The sequence below is a fragment of the Urocampus carinirostris genome, chromosome 1 (assembly GCF_059441175.1).
Source record: "Urocampus carinirostris isolate Australia breed hairy pipefish chromosome 1, RoL_Ucar_1.0, whole genome shotgun sequence".
NCBI lineage: Eukaryota > Metazoa > Chordata > Actinopteri > Syngnathiformes > Syngnathidae > Urocampus > Urocampus carinirostris.
In genome coordinates this window covers 33,627,979-33,655,665 of record NC_142349.1, presented here as the reverse complement: position 1 = coordinate 33,655,665, position 27,687 = coordinate 33,627,979, and the positions used below count along the sequence as shown (strand labels likewise).

The following is a 27,687-nucleotide window of genomic DNA, read 5'->3' as shown; positions in this document are numbered from 1 at the left end:
GGCGGAAGCTTGTATTTGCAATCATGAAAATACGGTTTCTTTTAGGCGAGCTCTTCAGTTGATTCCTTCGTCGCACTGTTTTACTCGAAAAAGTGTGCCTGTGCATCACCCGCTAAAGGAAAAATGCTCATCGTCGATCGGTGGCAATCTCGGATAACAGCTAATGTGTGCGAGGCTTTAGAAACACTGACTAATATTTACTTCAATTTCAATTTAAATGGCTCAATTTATTCTGCAATTCACTCCTGAATTTCCAAAAACCTGATCACTACGACAAAAGAATAACTTATCATAAAAGAGGAGAAAAAAAGGTAAAGGGTGACGATTTATACAAAATAACATATTGGGGGGACTGTGGCTAAAGGCAAAGTGATGTGATGCTGGCTAATCAGCTTAGAGAGTTTGTCATCGGGCACAGTGGAGTTCTGTTGTCACAACAGCGTGATTAATTTAAGCTGCACCAGCACCACAAAAAATAAAAACAAAAACAAAAGATAAAAACTTCCCCATCGACTGAGGCGGCAAAAAAAAACAAGTCTGAATTCTCCCTTGTCGAAATGCCGGCCTTATAGCTCCTCACTGATACACAAACAGCGTAACACTGTGGTTAATCGCCATTTCCGAATTAGATGTATGGAGGACAACGGGGGGCTTCCGGACCACGATGTCTTGTACACGTTTCTCTTGTTTTAGTGTGATACATTCTATTGTATTATAACTAGAGTATGTTTAGAACAAATAAAAGAAATGAAGGGGGATTTTCATTTCCAAAGACTTTCAACTGTACAGCTTTGTTAAAATGCACAACCTAATATATTCAACAAGCTCCCCTTCCAATTATGCAAAACGAAGGAACACAATGAAGCAATGTCACTCTCACCTTTTTACGGCTTTATTCAGAGCATCCTGTCACCTCCTTTTGTGCCAGTGAAATGTCAGCTATAGTTCCTCAAAGGATATTATTCATGAGGTCCCAGGTGCGCCTTTTGTTAGCATTTTGAGGAAAACAGTAGCTATACATTTATTCTCATTCAAAAAGGCAAATTTAGCCAAGATTTGGCAGCAAAAATACAACCAAGTAAAACCATATCAGGATAAAAAGCTGAAAAAATATTTACAATGCAATGGTAAGAATCTGGATTACGTCGTAATAATAGTGCAAAGTCCGTGAATGAGAAATAATTTTGCATCATAATAATGGGGCAATGAAAATGAGTGAAATAACATTTAACAGCTATAACAACAAAACAAATAAGTCTTGTCATATTGTATACCCTTTTGATGATTTTCTTGTCACAATGTGATTTGTTCCAAAAATGAGATTAGCGCTCGTGATCTATTAAATAATTCATTTTCTCAAAATTATGATGTGATTCACTCCAATTAATTATTGATGTAAATTATAACGTTATAAAATTCATTCAAATCAAAATAGGACACAATTTTAATTAGAATGTGGCTCGATTAAAATGTAATTCATGTAATACCATTAAGATAAAAATCAATCAAATTGCATTATGTTGTTACTCACACAATTTATCAACCATTCTGCAGTTCATTTAAATTAAGATGAATACAAAATAATGAACTCAACACAATCTGGAGACTGAGGTTTAAAGTGAGGCATGGTAGTAGTTTACAGAGTGTTTTGAAGGAGACGTATAGATCACCAGAACTAACAGAACTTAAATCCCATATTTAGCTTTCAACAGTGTTGCACAGCATTTATAAGTGTAATGTGTTGTTTTTACGGACCAGCAAAGACCATTTGATGCGCTCTGCCTTACTTCGTATCTTTTGAGTTTAAGGAGCGAAGTTCTGCTTTTCCACATCAGACGAAAAGAAAACTTGATTTTGTAAATCTAATTCAACTTATTGCGGTTTTGTCAGTGCTACAAATGCTCCAGTCTTGAGGGGGGAAAAATATTGCCTATTTTGAGCTTTCTCTTGGGAATAAAAAAATGTCTTGGTGGCCTTATCAGGCACCCAGGCCTTTCACGCCTGCTGAGAAGCATTTTTTTTCTTCCATTTTTGGCTTCTTGCAGTCTGAAGTGTGAATACTGGGGAAAAAAATAGAAACGGGTCTTGGGAGCTAAAGGAGTGTGAAGAAGGAGAGTACTAGCCTGCAGCTTGAGACGTCTGGACTTTTACTTTGAAGGTCCAAAGGAGCCTACAGGTGATTTTATTCTTGTGAAGACATCTAGCTCCACCTTTATACGTGGTCCGCACTTGTTACCATGGAGACAGCGAACAGAGCAGTCCCCATCTTATCCCCTGGCTCATTTGTCAAGCATTATAGAACGTCACCTATAATCACTTTCTGTCTGTGGCAGCTGAGGATTTTTTGCTGTTTACTTTTACTATTTGGCAGGAAGTGCACAATTTGCATTTAAAAAAAAACAGAATTGACTTATCATCTTTCACAGAGGAGAGGTTGTCAGGAGGGAACGCTACAAAAACAAAGGTTGGACTTTGAGGATTTTCATTGACAAGTATACTCTGTTCATACGTTCGATGTTTCATTTCCATTCATGGAACACTTTTGTTACTGTGACAATCTTAACAGAGTTCACTTTCTGGGATCGATGCCTCAGAAAATCTTAATGGAGGAGACAGAAACTGCACTCCCTGTAGTGAATGACGTACCAAAAGAGTGGAGCCAAATCTAATGCCCTTGTTGACGTCCTGACAGAATTTGCCTAAAACAAGGCTTTCCAAAGTAAGGGCAGTGTCCCCCAGCCCTCTGCATATACTGAACATGAAAATGCTTGCGTGTTGTGTAAAGTGCATCTCTTTTAATCCAATAATTCATATTAACTCACCAAGTTGAAAAAAATATAATATCTTGTGATTTTACCCAAGTCAGGAAGAATGCCGATAAATGAAAGTGATGCAACACTTTACATAAAATGTTTATGACAGCACAATAGGAAATCATGGCAACACTTGTCCCAACAAGATAATAAAGTTTGTGCACCGAATAGTTAGCATAGGTGTGGTTGTTAAAAATGAGAAAGCAAAATTGATGTGGAAGATGGCCAGCACGGCGGCGCAGTGGTTAGCGTGTGTGCGGCAGAGTTCTGTGGTCATGAGATTGAACCTCCTGTGCGGAGTTTGCATGCTCTCCCCGTGCTTGCGTGGGTTTCCTCTAGGCACTCCGGTTTCCTCCCACATTCCAAAAAACATGCATGTCAGGTTTATTGGCCGGTCCAAATTGTCCCTAGGTGTGAATGAGCGAGTGAATTGTCTGTCCCTGTGTGCTCTGCGACTGGCTGGCAACCAGTTCAGGGTGTCCCCTGCCCATTGCCCGAAGAGAGCTGGGATGGGCTCCAGCACCCCCGCAACCCTAGTGAGGATAAGCGGTGCAGATAATGGATGGATGGCCACTGAACAATATTAGTCTCTTACATTCGTCATTAGTTCTAGGTTTGGGTTATTTTTGTAAAACATTCCTGTTTTGTATAACATATTTGATGTAAGAATCATTCCTTCTTCTTATGTAGAATTATATATTTACATTTAGATTTTGTGACAAGGTATACATAGCTTATATACATTTCATAAATCTAAGAAAATTTGTTTTAAATGTTTTTAGAGTCTGTCTTCTGAAAATGGTTGTCAATGAGTGAACCAACAAAACAATTTTCTAAAATTAATTTTGTAAATTTGAACAGACCTTATATAAAACAACTAAGGTTTTACGAAAACAGTTTTGATTTGCTCGCTAAATAAAAACGTTATTTATTTTTCTAAATTATCATTGAATTGCTCAATTTCTTTATGTGGCCTTTTAGAGGAAAAAAGGTTGGACTTTTCTCAGTGATGGTACCGGCGACTATAAGTCTTTTTTTTAGTCTGTATACTAGAGAGCCATTTATATGTAAAAACATAGACGGTTGCAGGGATACACTTTTGTGTGTGTTATGCTACATTGTGCTTCAAGTGCGTATTAAAAGTAGAAAAAAAAGATCTTTTAAACCCAAACCTAGCAAATCTTGTAAAAAACCCTTCGGTATTCGCCTCTACAAAATTTATTAAATCTTATACACCGCCAACTATCATTGTATTCCTATGTAAAGAAAATCGTCATCTTCTACGCTGAAAACTAGGGTAATGTGACATATTTTCCAGTGAGATTCGTATATTTTTTCTACCGTATCATACATTTTTGGGCAAGAGCGAACTTTTTGAGCAACTTAAAATAGATAACTGGTTAAAGTACATCATACATTTTTTTGGGATTTAAGACCATATACAATGAAGACTCAGAAAATGCTAGAAATAATGCCTTAGGTTTACTTGGCACAAACATTGAGAAAAGTCAAGGTCTTACCAATTGTTCGTGGCATCAAGCCTTGTCGGGGCATCAGGTTGTCATCCAGATCCTCCAGCGCACCGTACAAGGAGTGGGAAATGCGACGCTCATGATCATCCAGAGACAGCGAGGTAGCACTTGGCTGAGGTACAAGCGGACCTCCTGGTGCCTCCTACCAAACAAAACAAGCAAACTGTTTTTTATTGAATAGTAAAAAGAGATGTCATAAGCTTTTTTTTTGGGGTGGGGGGTGGGGGTGGGGGTTGATGCGGGGTGCTTCCATTCAATTTTTATTAAGCATAAATACAAAAGAATGTAAGGAATCGTACATAGACTGAAAATATTGGTGAAAAATCTTGACACCCAAAAAGGAAAAGACAACCAACACCAGTATTTTCCGCAACAGATAGTGATTGATTGCCAAAGTGAAAATGTAATGCATGTAATCTATGAAAATCCTCTTTGTTTATATCCTAGGACTTTACAGTGTTTTACGGAGCATTATTTCATGAATGACAGATCAAATTGGACATTTTTATTTTAATTGGAGTCATTCATCAAAATTGAATGAAGCATTTAAAAAGCGGTAAATCCCTGTGAATGGAGAAAATCATAAGTTAAAGAAGTGCATCACATTCAAGTTGAAGTAAACTTCAAATCGTGAATTAAATTTGAGTCAATTATTATGCATGAATAATGGAGGAAATTGTATCAATGGATGGAAGAAAGTGCATCAACAAAAAAAACAGCATTGTAGAAAGAAAGCAAACAGAATTATTTCTGTTTATTACAAGTTCTCCATCCGGGCACCGGTGTTCTGGAATGCTCTTCCCCCTGAGATCCGATCTGCTGCCTCAGTGGACATGTTTAAGTCTAAGCTTAAAACTCACTTCTACTCTATAGCATATGAATAACCTAAACCTCTTATATGTAATAACTTGTGAAGCCCTTTGAGACTACTTGTGATTAAGGGCTATACAAGTAAAAATGACTTGACTTGAATTATTTCAAAACACAGATCGCTATAACTGGCGGTTGTCTCTTCCAATCGCAATGACCAGACAGCTTTATGCATGCTAATGCTAGCGGCGTAATAACTAGGATGCAGGAGGATGGATTTCCGATGGGCAAGCAAATATTGGTGCCTCTTATAGGTCTGCTAGAATATTGATGGCATTCCTTCTCTGGACTTGTAATGAGACTCCACTTAAGCTCTGCAAATTGACCATTTTGTGCTCATTTTATCCATAATCACACATTCCTGCACTCGGCAGGAGAAAGTGTGAAAGTGTGTGTGTGTGTGCGCGCGGGTCTGTGTCCAATGCATCATTGGCCGTATCGATTGGCTGCGGTTTGTGTATTTACCATATAGACGGTGACAGCTGGAGCTATGAGGATTAGCATCGTTGTCTGTGCTGCCTCAAAAGCGATAAGACTTTCTGCGACTCGCTCTTGTATTATTGTTTGCGCACCAGTGGACAAACATCATATCATATTTAGAGTCATTCAGATATCTGGTGATCAGACTCCGAGGAGTGTGTAACCATCATAAAAGTGTTCCTAATAATATGGTCTAAAAGACAGGTTCAGGAGTTTTCTGAGGCGATGCTGTTTGTTGGTCTCGACTTGAAATGAGCTAGTTAATGAATTTGGCCAGCTGATGTAATAGCAGGGAGGAGCGGGTATGAGAAGCTGGTGCGCTGGGGGTGCAATTCGATAAGACGAGGGAGCATGGACAAGCCGCAGTGCAGGGCGATGCATATTCAGACGGATAATTAAGCGGCGGGAAGGTCTGGATCCCGTCATGCGGCCGTTCTGAGTTTGCTGGGATTGAAGATGGAATAAGGATGCAGGATTCGAGCTGGGGGGTGCGCGGTCACGCGTGTGATTTATGCAAACATTTGCGATTGCAAATTGGCTCCTCGGGAGGCGGGCCAACGGGCAGGAAAGGTAAATAACACATGATTTGATTCCACATGTCAAGTGCCTGTCACGTGTGCAGAAAGCCTTCACACATTACATTATGCACCCCTGCATACCTGCAGGCACATTTTGGGGAAGATAAAAAAAGTCTAAATCTAGCCTCTGGCAACTTTTCTTTTTTTATCACAATTAAATAACACTTGGGAAATCTAACAAAGTACATTGGTGCTTTCGACATTGTTTCTTAAATCCCTATTTCCCATTGAAATGTAATTAGAACAGGAAAAAAGTGTTTGTAGTGTCATTCAATTCATTTATTCATGTCACTTCAATTCACTTGTCACTGTGCTGCTCTTAAAATTGCTGTAATTAAGGCACTGACATTGGATTTTCAATGACATGCAGGCGCACACACCTTCTCAGCGGGTTGCAGATCTTTCAACGGGAATAAAGAATAAATGCCACTATATTTCCATTATATTTATCAATGGTTTTCCAACATTTTTTTAAAAAAAATGTCTTTAAGTACAAAATGCTAAAATGCTGTTTATGTGTGTGTACTGTTCAGGCTTACCCCAGTTCATCATAGACCAGGCAGACCACATAGCCTTTCTTGTTACACTACAAGACTGTTACTGTAAATGCCTATAGCCCACCAAAAGTTTCAACTCCATTCAATTGAGTATTTTGCAGCCCCACATATATATCATCGAATAAAATATTTGTTTTGGAGACAGATGTATACCGATATAGGAATTGGGTAAAATGACAGTAATTTAAAGATTACATTTTCAGTTACATAAAATGATTCCTATTACAATTTACCAATAGGAAACACTGCTTTATTTTTTTGCATGGCCAAGAATAAATGTCCATTATTGATACGTAATCCTTGCACTAATACACGTTTCATCGTCGCCTGTTTAGGCGTCACATGCACTTATCTTTCTGGGCACGTGATGATGCTTAATAGGACAAAGCCTTACAAACTAATGCCAGTTGCAGTTAATCAAGAGGGAAGAAGGAATGCAATGACAAAGTGAAGTCACCAAAGAGCAGTGCCGTGTCTGTTTTGAAGTAGACTTGTTGAGAACTTGTTGAGCATTTACATGCACTTCACCCAAATTTCAAGCACTTTTCAATCCTTGGAAACACAAAATTAAAATTCAAGCATTTTTAAGGATTTAAAGTACATGTACAACCCCTTTATATTGATATAAACAATTTTAACAAGAGCTTTATAGAATTCGTACCAGGATGATTTAATGTGGCCCGCCAGAGATGTCTGAGTATGTCCAAAAAGTCTCTGGATCATTGCTATTAAAAATAATGATTTCTCAATTAAATGCAGACCAAATGCTTTCTCTAGCCGCTAGAGAGCATTTAACGATATACTCCCAGCCTTAGTACGCCCAGCCAATTAGTCTGATCTGTTGTAGTCTAATGCTATTGCCAATGCACTGCTTAAACTTTTATTTCAGATATATTTTTCATTACTTTCAGACCAGTACGATAATAAAGGCAAAAATGACATGTTTTGTACAGCCTCATATTGAGTTTTTGTACCATGGTGAGTTGGCTCAGGTGTAAAACGGGCATTCACTCAACTTTTAAACTACTCAAGTTATCCATTCAATGCCAAACATGAAAATCTTTTTTCCCTATTTTTTATGAATAATTGTGTTATGCTTGGAAAAAAAATCCATTGTCATCCATGATTATAATAAGTAGGTAAGGCTACTAAAGTAGGCTGAATGATAAAGCGTAATACTGAAAAACTAAGGTAAGCTAAAAATATCAAGTTTACATTCTATTACTGTTCCAGCCCGCCTGAGAACAGAAAGTCTGGGTCCGGCCCTTGAGCCACCGAGTTTGACATCCCATCACCATTTCATTTTCTACTTTCCATTGACCAATATTGCCAGTGTAAAAATATTCTACCAATATGACCTTGAGCCCTATTGGCTTACAATATCCTTTGGTGTTTACAGTGATTTGGAATTTCTTGTTACATTAAGCTAAACAAGAACTATCGAGAGCAGTTCTATGATTTCATTAGACTCGAGTCGTCATCGACGTTATCGTGCTGCATTCTCGTGGGTAAAAGAAATGTCACCATTAATCTATTGTCAAGTCTGGTCTAGCAATAGGTGTGCAAGGCAAACCTGCACTGAAGTGGCACACCTTTAGCAAAGTTTCCTTGTAGCTACAGGCTGGTGGTGCAGTTTTAGTTTATTAATAAGCACTTTTAAACAATCAGAAAGAACGAGGAGCTGCGGTCTGCACGCAAACTGGGGCTACACAGTGTGTGGACATCGGCAGCTGCACAGAAGCTCACAAGGGCAAGTACACTTGTGCAATCATATTAAAAACAAATTACTACATGCTCTCCGTGTTTAATCTTGCAAAGTTTTTGAACACACTAAGTGAGCCTCAATTATGTATGCGCAAGCAAGTGAAACTTCATTAGTGTCAGGGAGGGGAACTTAGCTGGTGTTACAACACCGTTACGGTACTGACGGTCAAAAGCAATGCATTTCCTCAGAGTTCACGTCTTTTTGGATCATGTCAATATTCAAAATAGTGACTACCATATAGTTAGATAGCGATTCTAAATATAGTATTTGCCCATGCACGGAGAAAAAGGCAAATGAAGGTTAAGTTGCAGAAAAAGTGAGCAACCAGCGCTGTTGACATTCATGGTCTCAGCAGCAACTAACTCGTGTTATTCGCAAACGAAATGGCTCTATGAATGAAAAATGGTAGGATGTTTTGTTTTTTTTCGGAAAATTTTTACCACGGAGGAGGAAGTTGCCTCTTAAAGCCCATCTTCCAAAAGTAGGTTAAACGTCACCTTATTTATCTATATAGAGCATATTGTTTTATTAAATGTTTATTTCCAGTACAAAACAATACAGGTTACTTGTACAAGCCTTTAACATACTTATATAAACCTAAAACATACATTCCATACAAAATATAGCACTGAGGCAACTTGCAAACAAATTCACTTAATTAACGATCGTCTGGAACGTATCTCGTTCGTAAGTAGAGGAGCGTCTGTTTATGATGCCTTTGTCAAGTTTCAGATGAAGCATTCAAAATAACCTTTTCCATATAAAAAGGCATTTTGGACTACATTAATCATGATTAACGCTAGAATTGGAGAGATTGATCTAGATTAAAAACATGTAATCCATGCTCAGCACTAGTGATGTTGATTACATAATTTGTTTCAATTTTCTAAAAAAAAATTTAATAACGAACTGTCAAACAACAGATTGTGATGCAATTGTACTTTAAAGATAAAAACACGCCTTCTTACTTTAAAAAATGTTAGTAATTCATAGCTCAAGGTGACACAATTTTGCCAAATTGTCACACCTTTAAAGAAATTCATCTGAAAAGGCACATTTGGAAGTGTAATTAGTGACATGAGTGTGCCTTATTTTTATGTGGGGCATTTCATTTTAATTATTTTTGGAGGGGGGGTAGTGATTTTGTTTATGGGGTGGAGGGTGGCCAAAACACTAGAATAGCCAGTGGCATCACCTGCGGTCATGTTAGCACACCAAGGTGTTCTGAACTTGCATACATATGTGCACACATACTACTAGGTAATACACAATTGTGCACGAGTGACTCGCACACCATGATGTTTGCGCAAACACACCACATGTTGAGTAAAAACAAAACAGAGCCCCAAGCTTAAATCAGGCTTTCAATTAGCAAACGGGCCAAGGGGAAATCTAAAGTTTGGTTGAGGGAAGATGAGAGCAGTGGCAGCAGATGAAAGTGCCAGAGGCACTCATGTGCGTACTCGCACAAAGCCAGCCAGAGGGACTGCTGACAGTGTCCGAACACAACAGATCATGTTGCGTGTAGCTCACTTCACAGATGGCTTCTGTTTGAGTTTCCTTCGGGGAGGTGACAGCTTTTGGAAATAATAAAAAAGCATGCACATTGCTATCAATAAGATGATGATTTATGCAGGCTTTAATCCTAACAAATTCCAAAACACTTCTAAAAGGAAATTTTAGTCAGATGGCTAAATTCGATCAAAATGAAGAAGCATACGAGTATTCTGTTGGAAGTGCAGTGTTGCATATTGTAAGACTCATCAAAGAATCAAGCCAAAACCAAAATTAATTACTTTGCTCTGAATAAGATGACATGCTCTTGGTTCTTAACCATAGGAAATGTCAGTTAGTGTCTTACAGGACCCAGACATGGTAGGTAAATTTGAATATTTATAGGAAATAAGCTTCAAAGTGAAAGACTTTTGTTGCCATTATACAAGTTCAAAAATTAAAATCCACCTGTTTTGTCCGTCTGTGGGTAGCCATTTTGAGACTGGATTTTGAATGAGGATGAAGTTCAAGTTGCTCAGCTATCAACTAATCACGATTCAACTGATTTCTGAAGTTGAGTCATGAATTGTCACTAACTGAAGATGTATTCTTCACCCAACAGCAGGCCACAAAATGGCTCCTCTAGACTTTAAAAGCAATATCCACACTTCCTAATCAAACACATATTATGGGTTCATACACATTTTTTAATGGCCAAATTCAAGGACTTTTTAAGGAGTATTATATTGCTAATAGTGATAACTATTCCTATATGTCAGCACTGACCATATGTCTAAGATAAGTGCAAGGCATAGAAAGTAAATTTTTATAAAGTTTAAAAATCTTACCCAATATGAATATGAATCGAAAAAGTCACATACAAAAGTGCCACAAAGTAGCGCACAATCTATGTGTAGCGCCAATCAAAACAAAGTTGTGTTTTTTGGGGGTTGACTTTGATCAATAAAATACATTTGCCATCTTGCTGCTTGCTCATATTTTGTGTTTATTTGAGCTGTTACTATCTAAGATCCGTGATCTTTTTTTGTCTTTCTGATGGTTTATAAAATAACAAATCCCACGGTTCTTCCTCAACAATGCACGCACAGCTTGGCTACGTCACACTGTTAATATTATGGACGTGAGGGCGCGACGATGCCTCACACGACAACGCGATACAAACTAATGCTAGCTGCTGTTGATCACAAAAAAAGAAGAAATCAAAAAGCAAAGCGAATTAACCAGAGAACAGTGTGGGCGTCATTTTGAAGGTGACTAGTTTTATTTTTCCTCATTTCATGGGAGGTCTATGGAGTCAGGCTGCCAAGAAATAAGGCAACAATTTTAAACATTTAAAACACTTCTCCTTAAAATCAAGCACTTTTCAAACCTTGAAAACACAAGATTAAAATTCCAGCACAACAAACCCTGCTTATTTAAAAAAACACAAAATGCTGTGGATGAATGGGGGCTCAAACAAGACTATACTTTTGGTGAACCATTTGGATAAACTTCTGCGATTATAGAAAATTACCACAGGGTCAAAACCTAGAATAAATCTAGCCACATCCTTTGGTCATCGACCCACCTGGCTTCTTTTCCCAACACGTCTGGCCACAATGAGTTGGATCATGCCGCGCTTGTTTCCCTCTGTCGACATGGACTTTCGCAGCGTTTCCATTGCATCCTGGTTGGTCTTACCCAGCAGCGACTCACTGTTGACAGCAATCAGCTGGTCGTTGACGTGCAAGCGGCCATCCTGCATTGGGAAGTTAAAGAATGCTAAAGGCCAGTGATCCGCAATCTTTACTGTAGCCTGGACCGGTTTATTGTCTGACAATATTACCACGGCCCGCCCAATAATAACTTTGATAATAATAACTATAACAATAATTTCGATAATTATAATAAGCCTTAATCCAGTGTGAAATCAGTGGACAAGAGGTCTTTCTGACCCCAAGAGCTATGACAGCAGAATATTTAGATTTTTTTTTTGAGAGACACACCATGTATTTTGAGACAAAACTCAACAAAATTATCAAACCCGCTCTTTCGAAAAAAGCTAATTCTTAATTCACTGTGTGACGTTTGATGATTTGCTGAACTCTATGAAATAATAACAATGCCAGACCCTGTGTCCCATTTTAATATAAATATACCGCTTTAAATTCGTCTACCTCTCGCAGTCACTTAAGAGTGTTGAGTATAATTTTTCAACACAAGGTGTGAGCAGAGTTATTTGGTGATAATAAAATGTTCTTATATACTCCAAACTAGGATGCCAACATACTTTACTTCAGCGCGGACTAAGCTGAGCGAGGGGGTAAAGGAAATTGCATGCTCTGCAAAAAGCTCCGCCCATTCCTACCACTCACCCAATCAAGTTGCTCTGGGTACTTTGATTGCGCTTTTGGGTGGTTAGTTTGTTCTGTAGCTTTTCATTATAAAGTGTCTCAACAATGAACAGATTGTTTGACAGGGTTCCTACAGCATAGGGCAAAGTTAAATTCAAGACTTTTGAAGACCTTTTTAATGCCTTTTGAAATTAAATTTAAGACCAAGTCGACCAAAAAAAACCCAAAAAACCCACAATTGAAACAAAACAAACACAGAATGCATTACTTGGCACACAGCTTTTAAGCCATGGTGAAAAACATTCATTGGACAGCCACTTCTGAATAAATTTACACTTTCCCATGGTCCAAAGTAAACGTCCCTGTCCAAAGTTCCCAACCGAAAACATATCGTTTTGATAGTTCCATTATTTTGGTGACACAATGTTGCCAACAAAGTAAATTGGTGACGTATTAAAAAAGACAATTAATAAATTTTACCAAATCTTTTAGATCAAACAAATATAAATCTTATTCATATGTGCACATTTTTAAGACTTTCAAATATTGGATTTAAGACATTTTAACACCAATTAAGGTCTTATATTCTGGAATAATGAATTCAATGCCTTTAAGACTTTCCAACGATCTGCGAGAGCTCTTTTACTCACGCTATGACATTTAATGCCTTTTACTATGTTATCTACAATCCTAGAGGTGTAGTAATAAGGATTTGGCGCTCTGACTACCGCAATCTTTGATTTCCGTTGCATCAAATGCTGATCAAATTTGGTCAGCGGTATTGGTCTACTGTACTACTATAAAACCTAGTGTGTAACACGCCCAGAAACTTAAAATTTTTTCTTGGTAAAAAAAAGTGGGTGCTCGAGACAGCTGTCACAAAAGCGTTCGATCGAATTAATTAAAATACAGGCACAATATGTCATTCCTGTCATTTGTGCTAAAACACATGTTTGTTTGATATTTGTTTTCAACTTTGAGTTGTATTTGTCGTTCCATAAAAGCTAAATTATTAGCCTTAAGAAAAAAAAATACACATTTTTTTTGATAGCCTTAAAATGACAATCCTTACCTGGAATTCTCAATGGAAGTTTTGATGTTTTAGAACTTTGTTTTAGACGAAACTAGAACAGCTGATATAAAAAAAACATATGCTGAGCAATTATTTTTTAGTGGTGTCTAGCTAATGATTTTGAAATCTTAGAGACATGCAATTACAATGAAGAAACGCAATATTTTAGAAGCATTTTGAAGAGTAAACCGACCTTGCACGCTGCACCTCCATTGATGATGGACTTGACAAAGATGCCGAGGTCGGCATGGTTTTCCTTGGACCTGTTCCCCTTCACGCTGACACCAAGGCCCGCGGAACCAGAGTCACTTAGCGGAATCTCAAAGGTTAGAAACTCCCGAGTGCCGTCTGGCGTCAGCACCAGCTCATCATCCTCGGACTTCTGTCACATAGAAATCACAGTTTCTTTTTGGTCTGGGTTGGCTTGAGAGGGTTATGAAATTGTCTTTCAAAAAAAAGATGCCTTTACTCTGACATTTTGAGGACACGTGAGAGTACTCAAAATAGGTGTAAAATGAAGCTCCAATATTAGAAACATTTGAATTATACCGAAAGACGGCGGTATATATGATAGTTCAGTCGCATTAAAGTTTGGAAAACTTTACTAAAGTGTAGTTTATCTTTTGTTGTGGGCAGGGGGGTATGAGATGGAAAACCCAAAAATGATATTGAGCCAATTATTCTGTAAATTAAATTTGAAAAAAAAACAGTGGGAAAAGTAGCTCACATGAGCAGTTTGGGGCAAGGGTCTCCAACGTGTTGCGCACTTGCAAACAGATGCACCGCAAGGTCGGCTGAGGTGCCTGCGGACCTGTTCTGAAGCCATCTTACAGGTGCTTGGTCATTGTGATTTTCTAGTAAAAGCATTTTTTTAGTGGTTGACTGAGTTTATTTAACCCTACTTCCAATAATAAACCTGTAATAACACAGTAACAACATAGTTATAACATAATAAGTTATTTTAGAAATGCATATAATACTGGGTGCCCTTTAGCTACTTAGTTGCAAAAAGTAGCTCTCGGGTTGAAAAAGGTTGGGGACCCCTGGTTTAGGATGTTTCAAAATAATTTTTAGTGGCACTAAGCAAAGTTACAAATTAGATCATGTACATAATTCAATTAATACAATAGTCAACTCTAATATCATATAATAATAATAAAAATAATAAAAATAAAACTCCACCCGAGGGAGTACAAGCCCACATTAAACCCCACCCCCTCATTTGCATATTACCCCATTTTTATTAGATAGATAGATACTTTGTTCATCCCCGAAGGGAAATTCACATTTCCAGCAGCATCCCTGAGCTGAGAACAATCGAGAACAATCGAAAATAGTGTATATTTTATGTAGCACTATTTAAATACTCTATATCCACACATTACATTGGCTATTTCTGTATTCTATTTCTTGTTTTCAGCCCAGTGGCCTTGGGGGTAGGGCGCCCGCCCCGAGACTGGAAGGTCGCTGGTTCAAGCCTCGGCCGAGTCATACCCAAGACTTACAACATTGGTACTCATTGCCTCCCTGCTTGGCGCTCGGCATTATGGGTTCGAATTGGGGGGTTTGGTCACCTAATGACTCCCAACACATCAGTTGGGTTGAGTGAGGGGACTGGGAATCCCCTCCTCTATATCAATCTCCCAGAAAGAGTCAGTAATATGAACGTGTTCCTGACTCTAGCCACCTCCCACTAGGGGGATATGGCTCCGGTATATATGTATATATATATATATATATATATATATATATATATAAAGGCAGCACGGCTGCGCAGTGCTTAGTGCATGTGCGACACAGTTCTGAGGTCGAACCTTCCTGTGTGGAGTTTGCATGTTCTCCCTGTGCCTGCATTGCTTTCCTCCGGCCACTCGTGTCCTCCCAAATTCCAAAAACACGCATGTCAGGTTAATTGGCCGAAGTGAATTGTCCCTAGGTGTAAATGAGTTGTTTTTCTACGTGTGCCCTGCAACTGAATGGCAACCAGTTCAGTGTGTCCCTTGCCCACTGCCCGAGAATAATTAAGATGGGCTCCAGCACCCCCACAACTCTACTGAGGATAAAAAGTGCAGATAATGGATGATAATAAAATAAGTAAAAATGTTTAACAGAGTAGAAAACTTCAGAATTCCAACACATGATTGCAAAAACAACGTTTATAAAATGCAAGAACTGCAATGCATGTAAAGAAAAAAACTTAATTTAGCCAAAAAATGTTTTGCTTTCTCTCTTTTGTACAATGCATGTCTGCACTAAAAGCAAATTTAGCTGAAAATTCAAGAAAACAATGCTTTTTTCAGCAAGCCCAAAGGGTTGAATCTGCACTGGGAATTTTCTTTCTGTGTGGCCTGTCATTCTCTTCTGATTTTAATGCTTGATTATTCATGTTTTGATTCTGATTATTATTGTACTTGGTTTACAAGTGCCATAAACATCTTATTCTGTCAGGGGACAATCTGGCACTTAATTAACTTAATTCTGTTCCACTGTACAGTTTAGGCACCTTTTAAAGCCCGACACATAAAGAGAAGAAACAAAAAAAATTTGGCAAGTTGAAGTGGAAACATGTGAACGTCATGGCCACTGTGGTAAGAATGAGCTCTCTCGTCCCTCATCCGTCACAACAGGTGCTAATGCCTCCCTCTCCCTCCTTCCGAAAAATAAACGGCATTCTCTTTCCCTCGTTATTTGACAGCTGTCCTCTGAATAGATGGGCGTAATGCACGCCACCGACTGCCAATTATCGCGCACGCTTAATGAATTCAATCACCAGGCTCGCTGTCAGTGAGCCATTAGCCGCTTTTGTTTTTTCGCGTGGAGGAGGGAGAAGAACGGAATACGTGCAGGAAGGAAGGATGAGGGAAGACAAATAAATGCATCCTAGCATTTGGAAGGGGAGAGAAGGGGGAAAAAATGTTGCGGTGATCATCACCGAGTGCAGCGGAATAAATAAGAACGTCATTACTTCTCAGTCCGGAATTCAATTACGCAGATAAATCAATCCTATTACACTTGAAATCATTACAAGGAAGAGGCAGGAAATTATCTGTAGAGAGGAAATAACACAAAATAGAAACAAGGTGGATTGGTATTGCAATTTGTCATTGCACTGGAATTCTTGTTCACGTGTTAACTTGCATGGCGCCTCTTACAAAAGAAATCCCAGCTCAATTTCGAATGCAACAGCTGCTTCAAGTGAGAAATTAAAGCTTTTTTGCTTTAAGTCTTCAACAGAACATGAGAGGCTTTACATGTAAAAAGACCAATTACATCTTCTCCCACACAAAAAAGAACTCAAACACCCAAACATAACTTCCACAAACTACGTCGAGAACAGGGGTGGGCAAACTTTTTGAGTTGCAGGCGCATTTGATTGAAAATTTTATGCAGATTAGCTGGGCCAATAGGAAAACATAATTGATTTGTTTTTTCGTATCTGCTGATGCAGTTTCAGATCAAATACCTCAGCAATATAAGAGGAAAGGACATAAGAGACAAAAGTAGAACATAAACAACATTTTCTTATTAGTAGTACTTTATTTACTATTACCATTCCAAAAATGGTAGTCAAAACGCGATAGTCAAAACCTGCAAAGTAGCACCCTATATTTATTTCTTAATTATCATACAGCCTCGTGCAAAGGCAGATGGTGCAAGGATGTCAGTACTTGGGGTGTCAGCACCAATTCTGAACATGCACACGGCCCTCCTGCGGATCTCCCATGCGGGGGGCGCTGAGCGCTCTAGGACGACGCAGCGATGCGCTGTGCTGGGGTGTCATGCCGTGCGCTCGCAGACAACCCGGCCACAAGCCCTGCTGGGGCGATGTGCTGTGCACCCCTGTACGTGTTGTATGGGGGCCACGCGCTGGATAACGCGGAGGCCCTTCGGCTCGTGCAGTCCAGTCAAAGAATAGCTGACTGTTAGCAAATGAGGATGCAAAATTAAATGCACAGCGGAACTGCGAAAAGTAAACCGTGATATAGCAAGAGGTTACTGTGTATGTATTGTCATTCTTTTTTTCACAGTTTTTGTTCGGCCAGCTGGCATAATAAGAACTTATGTTGTCCACGGGCATTAGTTTGGATTATAAGGTCAGCAGCCGTGTCTATGTTGGACATAATTAAGTCACTTGGAGGCAGGCTTAAGTTGCTACGGTTTCAGAGAAATCACTCCCCCCTTCTTTTCTCTCTCTGCGGTTTTGACATGGGCCCTGCGGCAGTGTTGTCGCTGTGGTGACCCAACCAGTCAACTGGCTGACAGCACTGAAGAAGTCAGGGCACACCAAACACCAGGTAGCAGGCTGTTGGATGCAGACTCAATCTCGTTGCACACCCATTTGAGCACATGCACAATTCACTCATACAGAAATGCACACACTCATCCAGACAAAAATGAGCTTGTTTTACTGTAGTGAATATTGTGGTTTTTCGAATTTAAAAAATTGATTCATTAATCTGAAGAGACGAGTTTAATTTTTTGTCCCGCCTTTACGGATACCATATCAGGTTTTAAAAAGTTTTATTGGGAGAACAGATGAAAAACCTCCTAAGTCACTAGTCTGAAGTGGCTACACATTGTTTTAAGTGAGTTATTCTTTATCTTTTACAGGTTCATGTTATTTTAAATTAAACACACACAGGTACACAATGTAAAATGATGTACAAGTTTTATATTAATCTACAAATGTTTCATAGATTTTTCTGCTTGGCTTGACCAGCACAATAAGGTTGTTGTGTTGAAACCATGGGCGTAACCAGACACTTTTGTGTGGTGCTCAACCCGAACACCCCCAAAAATTTTAGTATTTTTAAAATTCCTTCTCTAATAAAGGACAGAATAGGCTTAAATATGATGGAAAAACTTTAGATATTTTTTTAGTGAACCAAAAAAAAAATATGAACAATGCAGCATCGGAAATACTCCGCTGTAGAATGGTTCAGTCCATTTGGTTCCTAGCACCACCTTCAATATATTGGTTTGTCGTATAACTGTAGTTCTATTTTTTTTAGATTTATTGTGGAATTTCTGCAGGCACATTTTTTTTTAGTTTTTCTGTATTTTTGTGTATTACTGTAGAAATATTTCGACAGTATTTTAGCAGTAATTCTGCAAGAGTATTTTGCAAAATTTCCATAATTGAACTTTTGTCGTCTATGTGGAGTATTTTTGTAGTATTTCTGTCATAAAATTTATGTGGCAGTATTATTTTGTCATTTTACTGTAGTTGTATTTTTGAGTATTTATGTTATAGAATTTTTGAAACTATGGAATTTTTTGAGCCATAGTTGTACTGTATTAGTATTTTTTTTAGTTATTTCTTATAGTATTCTTTCTTATCAGAATGAAGACAAAATAATGTATTATGTCCCTGGGCCAGGCAAGAATTTGGATATTTAGTTTTGTAGTAATTCTGGTGAATTTTTGTAGTATTTCTGTAGTAGTTTTGTAACACAAAAGGGGACGATGGGAATAAAGTTGGGACCAAAAATATATTTTTTTATTAGTAGCACTATATTTGATCTTATGTATACACTGTCATTATATTTGGACCATTCTTGTTTGGTGTGCCGGATAAAAAAAAAATCTGATTGGCTGCATGTGCCCCTTGGGCCGTAGTTTGCCTACCACTGCTCTGGGTGCTCAGCACCCTCCAAAGCTCTGAACTTGAAATCACCCCTGGTTGAAACCAAAAATATTTCAAAATCAAATTCATTGATATAGTTATATGTTATTAAAAAAATTAAGTATAGCAAACATCTATCTACACACGGTAACAACATTCCACACACTGGAGCCGTGGTTGGAAATTGAGCTCTGGAGCTGCATTCGGCACTTTAGCGCTACGTAGAGACTCTGTGGCACTTTTTCAAATATTTTTACAAATTGAAAAATATGTGGGAGAGAAAAAATATGTTTTGTTGTTATTTCACTCTATCTATCTATCTACCCTCATATCCCTTGAGAGAGGTGACCGACAGCAAGACAAACACACACAAAAATAAAAATAAATAAAAAAGGAAACAAGTAGCAAAAAACACACACAAAAATTTTGGGACCAAGTCCAAACCAAATGCCCAAACACCCAAAATAGTTTAAGCACCTCTGCACCCAAGTTGGTCATGCTTTCGTCCCTCCAGATGAAACGAGACACAAGAAAGTGGCCATGTCACTCGGGTCAGGGTGACAACACATTCTTCTGTTCAAAAGCAGGGCCCGACAGCTTTCACTGGTTTACCCCTGGCGCATCATACAGGTGCCCTGCCCATCCCTTAGAACGTGTCTAAACATCTCACTATCCTTTTACAACACCTCTCCACTCATTCCTATCACCAACAATAGCTCTAACTTTCACTAGATTTAGACCTCTTTCCTACAGTGCACTCATAACACCATCCATCCACGTCAATCGTGGCCTTCCCCTTCCTCTCCTTCCATTTACTTCTGCTCTGTAGATCCTCTTCAACATTTGCTCCTCTTCCATCCTCTCCATGTATCCAAACCAACCAAGTACTCTCTTATCCACACGCTTGCTCAGTTCTACTACTACTCCAGTTCTGTCTCTCACAATTTCATTTCTCAATCTATCCAATCTAGTCACTCCTAACATACTCCTCAAACACTTCATGTCAAAAAACATTTAATTGCCTTCTCCCAAAAAACTCTTATAGGGTTGTAAAAACACCGGATACAGGTTATCGCCTCGAACAAACCTATCAGGAGAACTTAGCTGCAAAGCAAAACTTTGGGAAATCACACTTTCACTTGTTTTTCTCGCTCAACCCAGTCACCTGTGTTATAGCATAGCTGTACGGGGCCCAAGCTCCGCCCCTTGAAAGGACAGTGTCACAATGTAATTCAGTCTCTCATTGCTTGACTTATTTCAAATGAGAGAGAAGACAATGCTGCTGTATTTTACCTACACACTTAGATGGGAATTAAAAAAAACTTAATATGACGTTATTCACTTTAACTTTAAAAAAGTCTGTTTTATTGTTCTAAATGCATGCTGCATTGTATTTCACTTTTCTTTTGCTCAGATAAGGGGCTCGTTATGCACCTTCCACTTAGTTGTTTTTTCGAATCCTCAAAATAAAAATGACATCAAAAAGTTATATTTCTTTGTTGCATTTATATAATCTTATTAAAGCAAATAAACATACTGTAATTCAATAAGATTGCGAGGAATTTAAACATGGGGAGGTATCCTACAACAGAAAATCCAAGTGGTGCATCATTCTCCACAAGATTCGGTACAACCAACTTAGTTATTTTGATAGTAGACTAATATAGATGCACACAACATGTGTTGCATTCATCAAAAGGCTTATATAAGGCTTTTAATTTCTATTGCTCCAAGAAAAAAATGTTTTTTGGGTCCAAAATGGCTCAACCTTGAGGGTTGGTGACCCCCGTACGAGTGCATGCCACCGGCTATAAACTCCAACTTTCACGCACTCAAGCATGTAAATGCAAGAACATGCACATACTTTCATATAGGCAGCAGCCCTGTTTGGATTGTGTCTTTCACAGACTTGGATGCACACACACACACACACACAATCTCATTGCCTGACGCAAACACTTTTCGAATCGCCATCCTGATTGGCTAGACAATGTTAACAATCTCAATTAAATACTATAAATGCCATATCATGCTCACACATGATAATCACAGATGGCTCTGAGGGTTTGCTGATGGCTTATTGGCAAAGTGCCGCTTGCGCATTATCGTTGAACTACACAATATTATAAGCAGCCCCTTCCCATAAGCCTCCGGTGACTAACGGCCTACGTAACATGGCGCATCAACGTTTCGCGTTATGGCGCCATTACACCGCCGTCGTCGAGACATCATGATGGACGGTTACCTATCAGCACTGCAATTGCTGTTCTTGAAGCCTGGTGCTTCCAGGAAGACTTGGGCGTGTAGGTGCGTGTGTGTATAAGTGTACGAGTCGGAATAAGTATCAGGGTTTTTCTTGTGTTATATTTTCTGAAGTGGCTGCCTCTAGCTTTTTCTTGCAGCTACCAGCAAATGAAATTGACAGACACTGCTCAAAAAGGCACAAAACTCAACTTGTGTTTACCCGCGGAATATCTGTATTTTCAAAGTAATCCCAAATTTTTAAACATGCTAAACGAGAGGAAATAATACATGTCTTTTTGCATTAAATGAATATATATATATATATATATATATATATATATATTTCATAGGTATATTGTAATTGTTTTCCGAGAGCATTTATTTTGAAGACAGTGTCTTGTCTTTTACCCCAGTTTGCATACCACCTCTACCTAAATTCAAGCCAGTAAATACCATGAGTATACAAAAGCATGACTAAAGGTGAGTGAATAATAGATCTTGTTTGAGAGTAAGGGTCTGTCAGTATGCTAAGCGGTGTAAAAATTAAATAAAACTGGGTAAGAATGTGTTATGACATGTGTTAGAAAAGGCTGGCGAAAGCCTGTCTGTCTTTTAAGAAATCTCTGACCCTGTAAAAGTTATTTTATGGGGGACCAGACTCACAGAGGCCCAATGTTTACACAAGGCTCCCGAGTGTTTACGAATTGGATAATTATGCAAGGGAGTCTTTTAAGCAGATTGACGCAAAAACCTTTTCACCTTACTTTTTTCTTTGCTTCTGACCGACAGCAAAATCTTTTTTTCTTTACAATTCAGCACATCAACAGCGATCCAGACGGATTGGGTCGTTCTTGGCCTACAAATGAAGATGGGGATTTTTCTCCCCCACCACCCGGGACGGCTCGTCATCCATACAAGATGAAGGCTGTAAATTAGCCTCACTTTCGCTTTGCGTGACTACAAAACTCAAGCATTGTTATTTCTTCTTTTATCCACTTGCAACAGATTAAAGGGATTAAAGGAAGGACCAAGAGGCGGTGGATGGGATTTGAGGGGGTCGGTTCAGGGGGCTGAATGGAGTCTTACCAAATCTCTGGGGCTTTGCATGGGCATCTGCATCTGGGCCTCACTGCCCTGATGAGGGGCACACAAACAACAAGCGTAAATCTCACTGTGATAAACATGACACACAACAATGACAGAAAAAAACATTTCATATCATTGAACTTTGAGATTGTGTAGGACTTAAAATTATGGCTATTTTAATACGCATTTAACAATCAACCCTACAATAGAAAAACAGCAACAAAATGTATAAAAATATGAATATATCATTATTAATGATTCAGATAATTGTCCCATTTTTTTTTCACTTTGATGGTTCATGAAAGTACAGCCTAGAGGTTTGCACTTTTATGTTTTTTTTTTTTTTTTTGGGGGGGGGGTTGGTTGGTGGGGGTCAGGGGTTTGCTCTCCCACGCTAAACGGATAGCAGTGGGTCCTATGGTTACCGGGAGCAACAGTTTGCCAAATTTACATTTGTGCAAATACTCGTGCGATTTACAAGTTTTGTACAGAGCTTGTTGTGTCAAGAGCTCAGAAAATTGTGAAGGACCCTTTCCAACCCAGACATCAGAGCTGCTGCCCTCAGGTAGACAATTAAGGATCATCAAGTCTAGACCTAATGGATGGAAATATGTATTATCCTGTAAATGGTCGTATACTATAAGGATGGCACATTTTAATTTTGTTGTGTATTTCACTTGTGACAATGATGATCAATTTTATTCTTTTTTTTTTTTTTTCAAAACCACCGTAATGACAAATCATTCTGTACAGACAAAAGTACCTAATTGTATAATACAGGATACAATATTAATCCAAAAATCAGAGTTTAGATTCAACAAAGTATTAAACAAAAATCAAAGGAGCTGAGAGGATTGCACAAGCTATTATTAAGCTATTTATCAATGAACTGTTTAGCAGATTATTTTAATAATTTTAGAAAAAGGATCACCTCAGATCCACTGAAAAGTAAATTGAACTCAACATTTTGTGAGGTAAAATAAGAAAATAAATGAATACTTTATCTTGAAAGAGACTGCAAAAAATATGGCCTCCCTTTTAAAGGGATAATATTATCTATATCCAAATTATAGACTCTTGAATGTTTAAGATTCAGACTATAACCTTTGTAGTAATCCCTCCCTTTTTATTGGTATCTTTTTATTACTTACCTAGAGAGGGGCGCTTGCGTGAACATCCAATACCAGTCAATGTAAATGTCAAGTTGATATTAAAGAAAGAGTAATATCGCAAAAGTAACCCTGTTCCTACCACACCAACCTGGAAAATGCAGCAACACCGTGAGGTGTACTGCTCTTTTCCTGTGGCAGATCTTTTTTCTCGCCTGGTACTCTCATCTAAAGAAAAACTTTACTTGCTTGCCAAGATTGTCATCAATAAGCCACTTGATTGACACTCCTTTTGCCTCATTTAGGAGACAGAAATAAAAGGAATGTGACTAAGCGACTTAGGCGGACAGACAGGGACATAGGCGCCGCACCTTAATCTTCTTCGTTACTACGAGCACTCTTATTAAGACAACATTTGATTCCAGCAGATGTGCGGGACATCACGTTTCATTTGCGACATGTGGCAATTAGAGCCAACATCTGGACACTTCCAAACCTATTACTGATCTGCACTTGCTACCTTTTTTCCTGGACTGTGGAATGCAACCAACCTTCTTTTCCACAGAAATAGGATTTTTTTCATGCGATTATCTTTTTAATGTAATGCTTTTGTTTGCTTAATGTAATTGCATATGACACTATGGGGATATACAGTATGTGTAATTTTAGAAATGTTGCTACTCTATCCTGAAATTGTTCACCAAAAGCCAGTCCGCTTAAATTTTTTCAACCGCCGCATGGAGTTTTTGCTAAAAAAAAGACACACCGTATTTTGAGGGAGGAAAGTGTCTTCTTGGCGGAGGACCAGTAGGCCCACGGTGCCACCCATAGGCGTTGCTCTGAGAATGGAGACGACCTCTTCTTGGCTGTGACCGTTCAAGTCAATGCCGTTCACCTGAGTGCAAGTGATACCTGTCAATATTCACATTAGCACCTTTTATATGTACCATATTTTCCGCACTGTTCTGTTGCGATATTTTTTTCCATATATGAAGGCGCACCATACTATGAGGCACGTAGAATTGAAACTTAAGTAAGGGCTTGGGATGCAATTCCCCCCCAAAAAAGTACCATATTCACACATTGGTTGATTAGTCAAAATATGTTGCTGGTGACAATTGCAAAAATTGGGTGAGACAGGAAAAAAAACGCAGTTTGGGGCTGGGAGACATCCAGATTCCATCCACTAGATTAACCAGGGATAGAGATGCCACACAAAAAGGCATTCGGTTTTATGTCTTCATCACACTATTTTTAATCACAGTATCGCGTTGTTGATGTTATTATTGGGCTGGGGTGCAAGAATATTGTCAGACATTAAACCAGTCTGTGGTACAGTAAAAATTGTGAACCAATGAAATACAGTAGTATAGTAGTGTGTTTCCGACTTGCAAACCCTTCAAAGCATACGGAATTCTAAACTAAATAAAGAGAATGGCATTGTGGGAAGTAATTTGGTAATCCTTAAAGATATACAATAACAGAAATACACACGTATTCCACAATAATTGTTACATACAATGCTTAGTTTGAGCTAAGAAAAAGTGAAAAATGTATCCTGATATACAATTAATTTCACTTTTCTGATTTCTGTAACATTTGTACCTGGTATCGAACTAAAAATAGTGTGATAATGAGATAAGACCCATGTATATCCTTAGTGGCCTGGGGATTAGGATTCAACGCTTATACACCGTCACTATCCATGTTCAATCCCAGTTGCTACCATTTCTATGCAATTGTGGTCAGGAAAAAATGTAGTCTGGTCAATAAATGTGCATATATAATAGATTCAGATTCAGATTCAGATCTACTTTATTGTCATTCTAGTACACGTGTATACAGAACGAAATGTCGATGCATCTGACCCCCACAGTTTCCTTGAATGTACAGATATAAATAAAGTTGTATTGTATTTTGGCTACGTATAGTATTTTACCATAGTGCCGATAGTGCAAGAAGAGTAGCTAACCAGATGTGCAAAATGGGCAGTCAGGTTAACAAGTCAGGTACACAGTAACATTAACACTGTAACAATAACGCTGTAATTACAATAGTGCAGAGAGCAATGTGCAATGAGTGGCAAGCTATAAAAAACTGCCAGTAGTGCAAAAAGTCAGATTAGCAGCCGTTTAGATTTAAGTTAACTATATGTTAGATTGACCATTTAACAGTCTAATGGCCAGGGGGACTAGACTATTGCGGAGCCTGGTGGTCCTGCACCGCACACTGCAGAACCTCTTCCCAGAGGCTAGCAGAGTGAACAGTACATGATGGGGGTGAGAGGGGTCCCCGGTAATGTTCTTAGCATGGGATAGGCAGCGCTTCTGGCCAATGTCCTGAATGGAGGGAAGTGTAGTCCCGATTATTTTCTCTGCTGTCCTCGTTACCCTCCTCACACTACCCCAGTCGGTAGCGCTGCAGCCTCCACACCACACAGAGATACAGCTGGTCAGGATACTCTCTATGGTGCCCCTGTAGAATGTGATGAGGGAGGGTGGGGGCAGGTGGGCTCTCCTCATCCTCCGCAGGAAGTACAGGCGCTGCTGTGCCCTCTTAACCAGTGATGCAGTGTTCACGGACCAGGTGAGTTTGTTTGTAATGTGCACCCCTAGGAACTTGATACTGCTGACAACCTCCACAGCCTTGTTGTTGATGCAAAGTGGGGCATGGTTGGGCTGGTTTTTCCTAAAGTCGACAATGATCTCTTTAGTTTTGTCAACATTCAGGACCAGGCTGTTGTCCCTGCACCAGCCCACCAACTGCTCCACCTCCTCTCTGTAGGCTAGGTCGTTGTCATCCCTGATGAGGCCCACCACTGTTGTGTCGTCAGCATACTTCACGATGTGGTTTGTGGCGGACCTAGGGACGCAGTCGTGTGTCATCAAGGTGAACAGCAAGGGGCTTAGGACGCAGCCTTGGGGGGAGCCCGTGCTGAGGTAGATGACATCTGAACTGTTCTGACCTATCCGCACTGATTGGGGTCTGTCACAGAGGAAGTCCAGCAGCCAGTTCCGCAGGGGGGTGTTGAAACCCAGGAGTCTCATTTTGTCTACCAGATGTTGTGGGATGATGGTGTTGAATGCTGAACTGAAGTCCAGGAACAGCATCCGCACATGGGTGTTCTTCTCCTCTAGATGTGTCAGGCTCAGGTGAAGCGCAGAGGAGATGGCATCCCTGGTGGAGCGGTTTGTCCTGTAGGCAAACTGAAAGGGGTCGAATGAGGAGGGGAGACTGGAGGTGATGTGCTCTTTAACCAGTCTCTCAAAGCACTTTATTATGATAGGAGTCAGTGCAACGGGCCGGTAATCGTTGAATGATAAGATCTGGGGTTTCTTTGGCACTGGGATGATGTTGGCAAATTTGAAGCATGATGGTACTTTGGCTTGGTCTAGCGAGGTGTTGAAAATGTCTGTTAGTACACAAGCCAGCTGATCGGCGCACTCCCTAAGTACCCGCCCCGGAATGTTGTCCGGGCCTGGAGCCTTCCTTGTGTTGACCCTTCTCAGGGTCTTCCTCACGTCAGATAAGTCCAGGTGGAGTGCTCTTTCGTCCTGATTTGGAACCGCTTTCGCTGCAGTGGTGCCGTTTTGTGCCTCGAACCTTCCAAAGAATTTGTTGAGGTCATTCAGAAAGTCCATGCTAGTGTCCTGCACTGGGGCGGTGGTTGGCTTGTATTTGGTAATGGCCTGAATGCCTTTCCACATATCCCTGGTGTTGGTTTTGTTGAGGAAACGTTCCTGGATTTGTTGACTGTACGTTCGCTTTGCTAGTCTGATAGCACGGTTCAGGTTAGCCCTCGCTGATCTCAGCGCCTCCATGTCACCAGATTTAAAGACAAGGTTCCGTACTTTTAGTTGTTTGCGTATCTCAGCAGTCATCCAGGGCTTCTGATTGGCACGGGTGCATATAGTTTTGGTATTGCTGACGTCTTCTGCACATTTACTGATATAGGCTGACACAGAAATGGCGTACTCATCTATATTTATTTTGTTGTTGTAAGTGGCAGCCGATTTAAACATGTCCCAATCAGTGCAATCAAAGCAGTCCTGTAGTGCCTCCATTGCCCCCTCAGACCACACCCTCACCTGCTTCACTGTAGGTTTT

At 39.4% G+C, this 27,687-nt stretch overlaps 1 protein-coding gene across 5 annotated transcripts in view; it reads right to left on the bottom strand.

The window, feature by feature from the left end:
- The window catches only part of pard3ab (par-3 family cell polarity regulator alpha, b), a 173,690-nt gene that overhangs the window by 48,794 nt on the left and 97,209 nt on the right, over nt 1–27,687 (bottom strand). For all 5 annotated transcript variants that reach the window (XR_015850499.1, XM_088336034.1, XM_088336042.1 and 2 more), the window contains exons 11-15: nt 24,347–24,475; nt 22,472–22,519; nt 13,709–13,897; nt 11,678–11,848; nt 4,334–4,487 (exon numbers count right to left, since the gene is read on the bottom strand). Coding sequence is in view for 4 of the 5 variants with exons in the window: in XM_088336034.1 (XP_088192160.1) it covers nt 4,334–4,487; nt 11,678–11,848; nt 13,709–13,897; nt 22,472–22,519; nt 24,347–24,475 (691 nt within the window). In the remaining variant the exon portion in view is untranslated. The remainder of the gene's footprint in view (nt 1–4,333; nt 4,488–11,677; nt 11,849–13,708; nt 13,898–22,471; nt 22,520–24,346; nt 24,476–27,687) is intronic.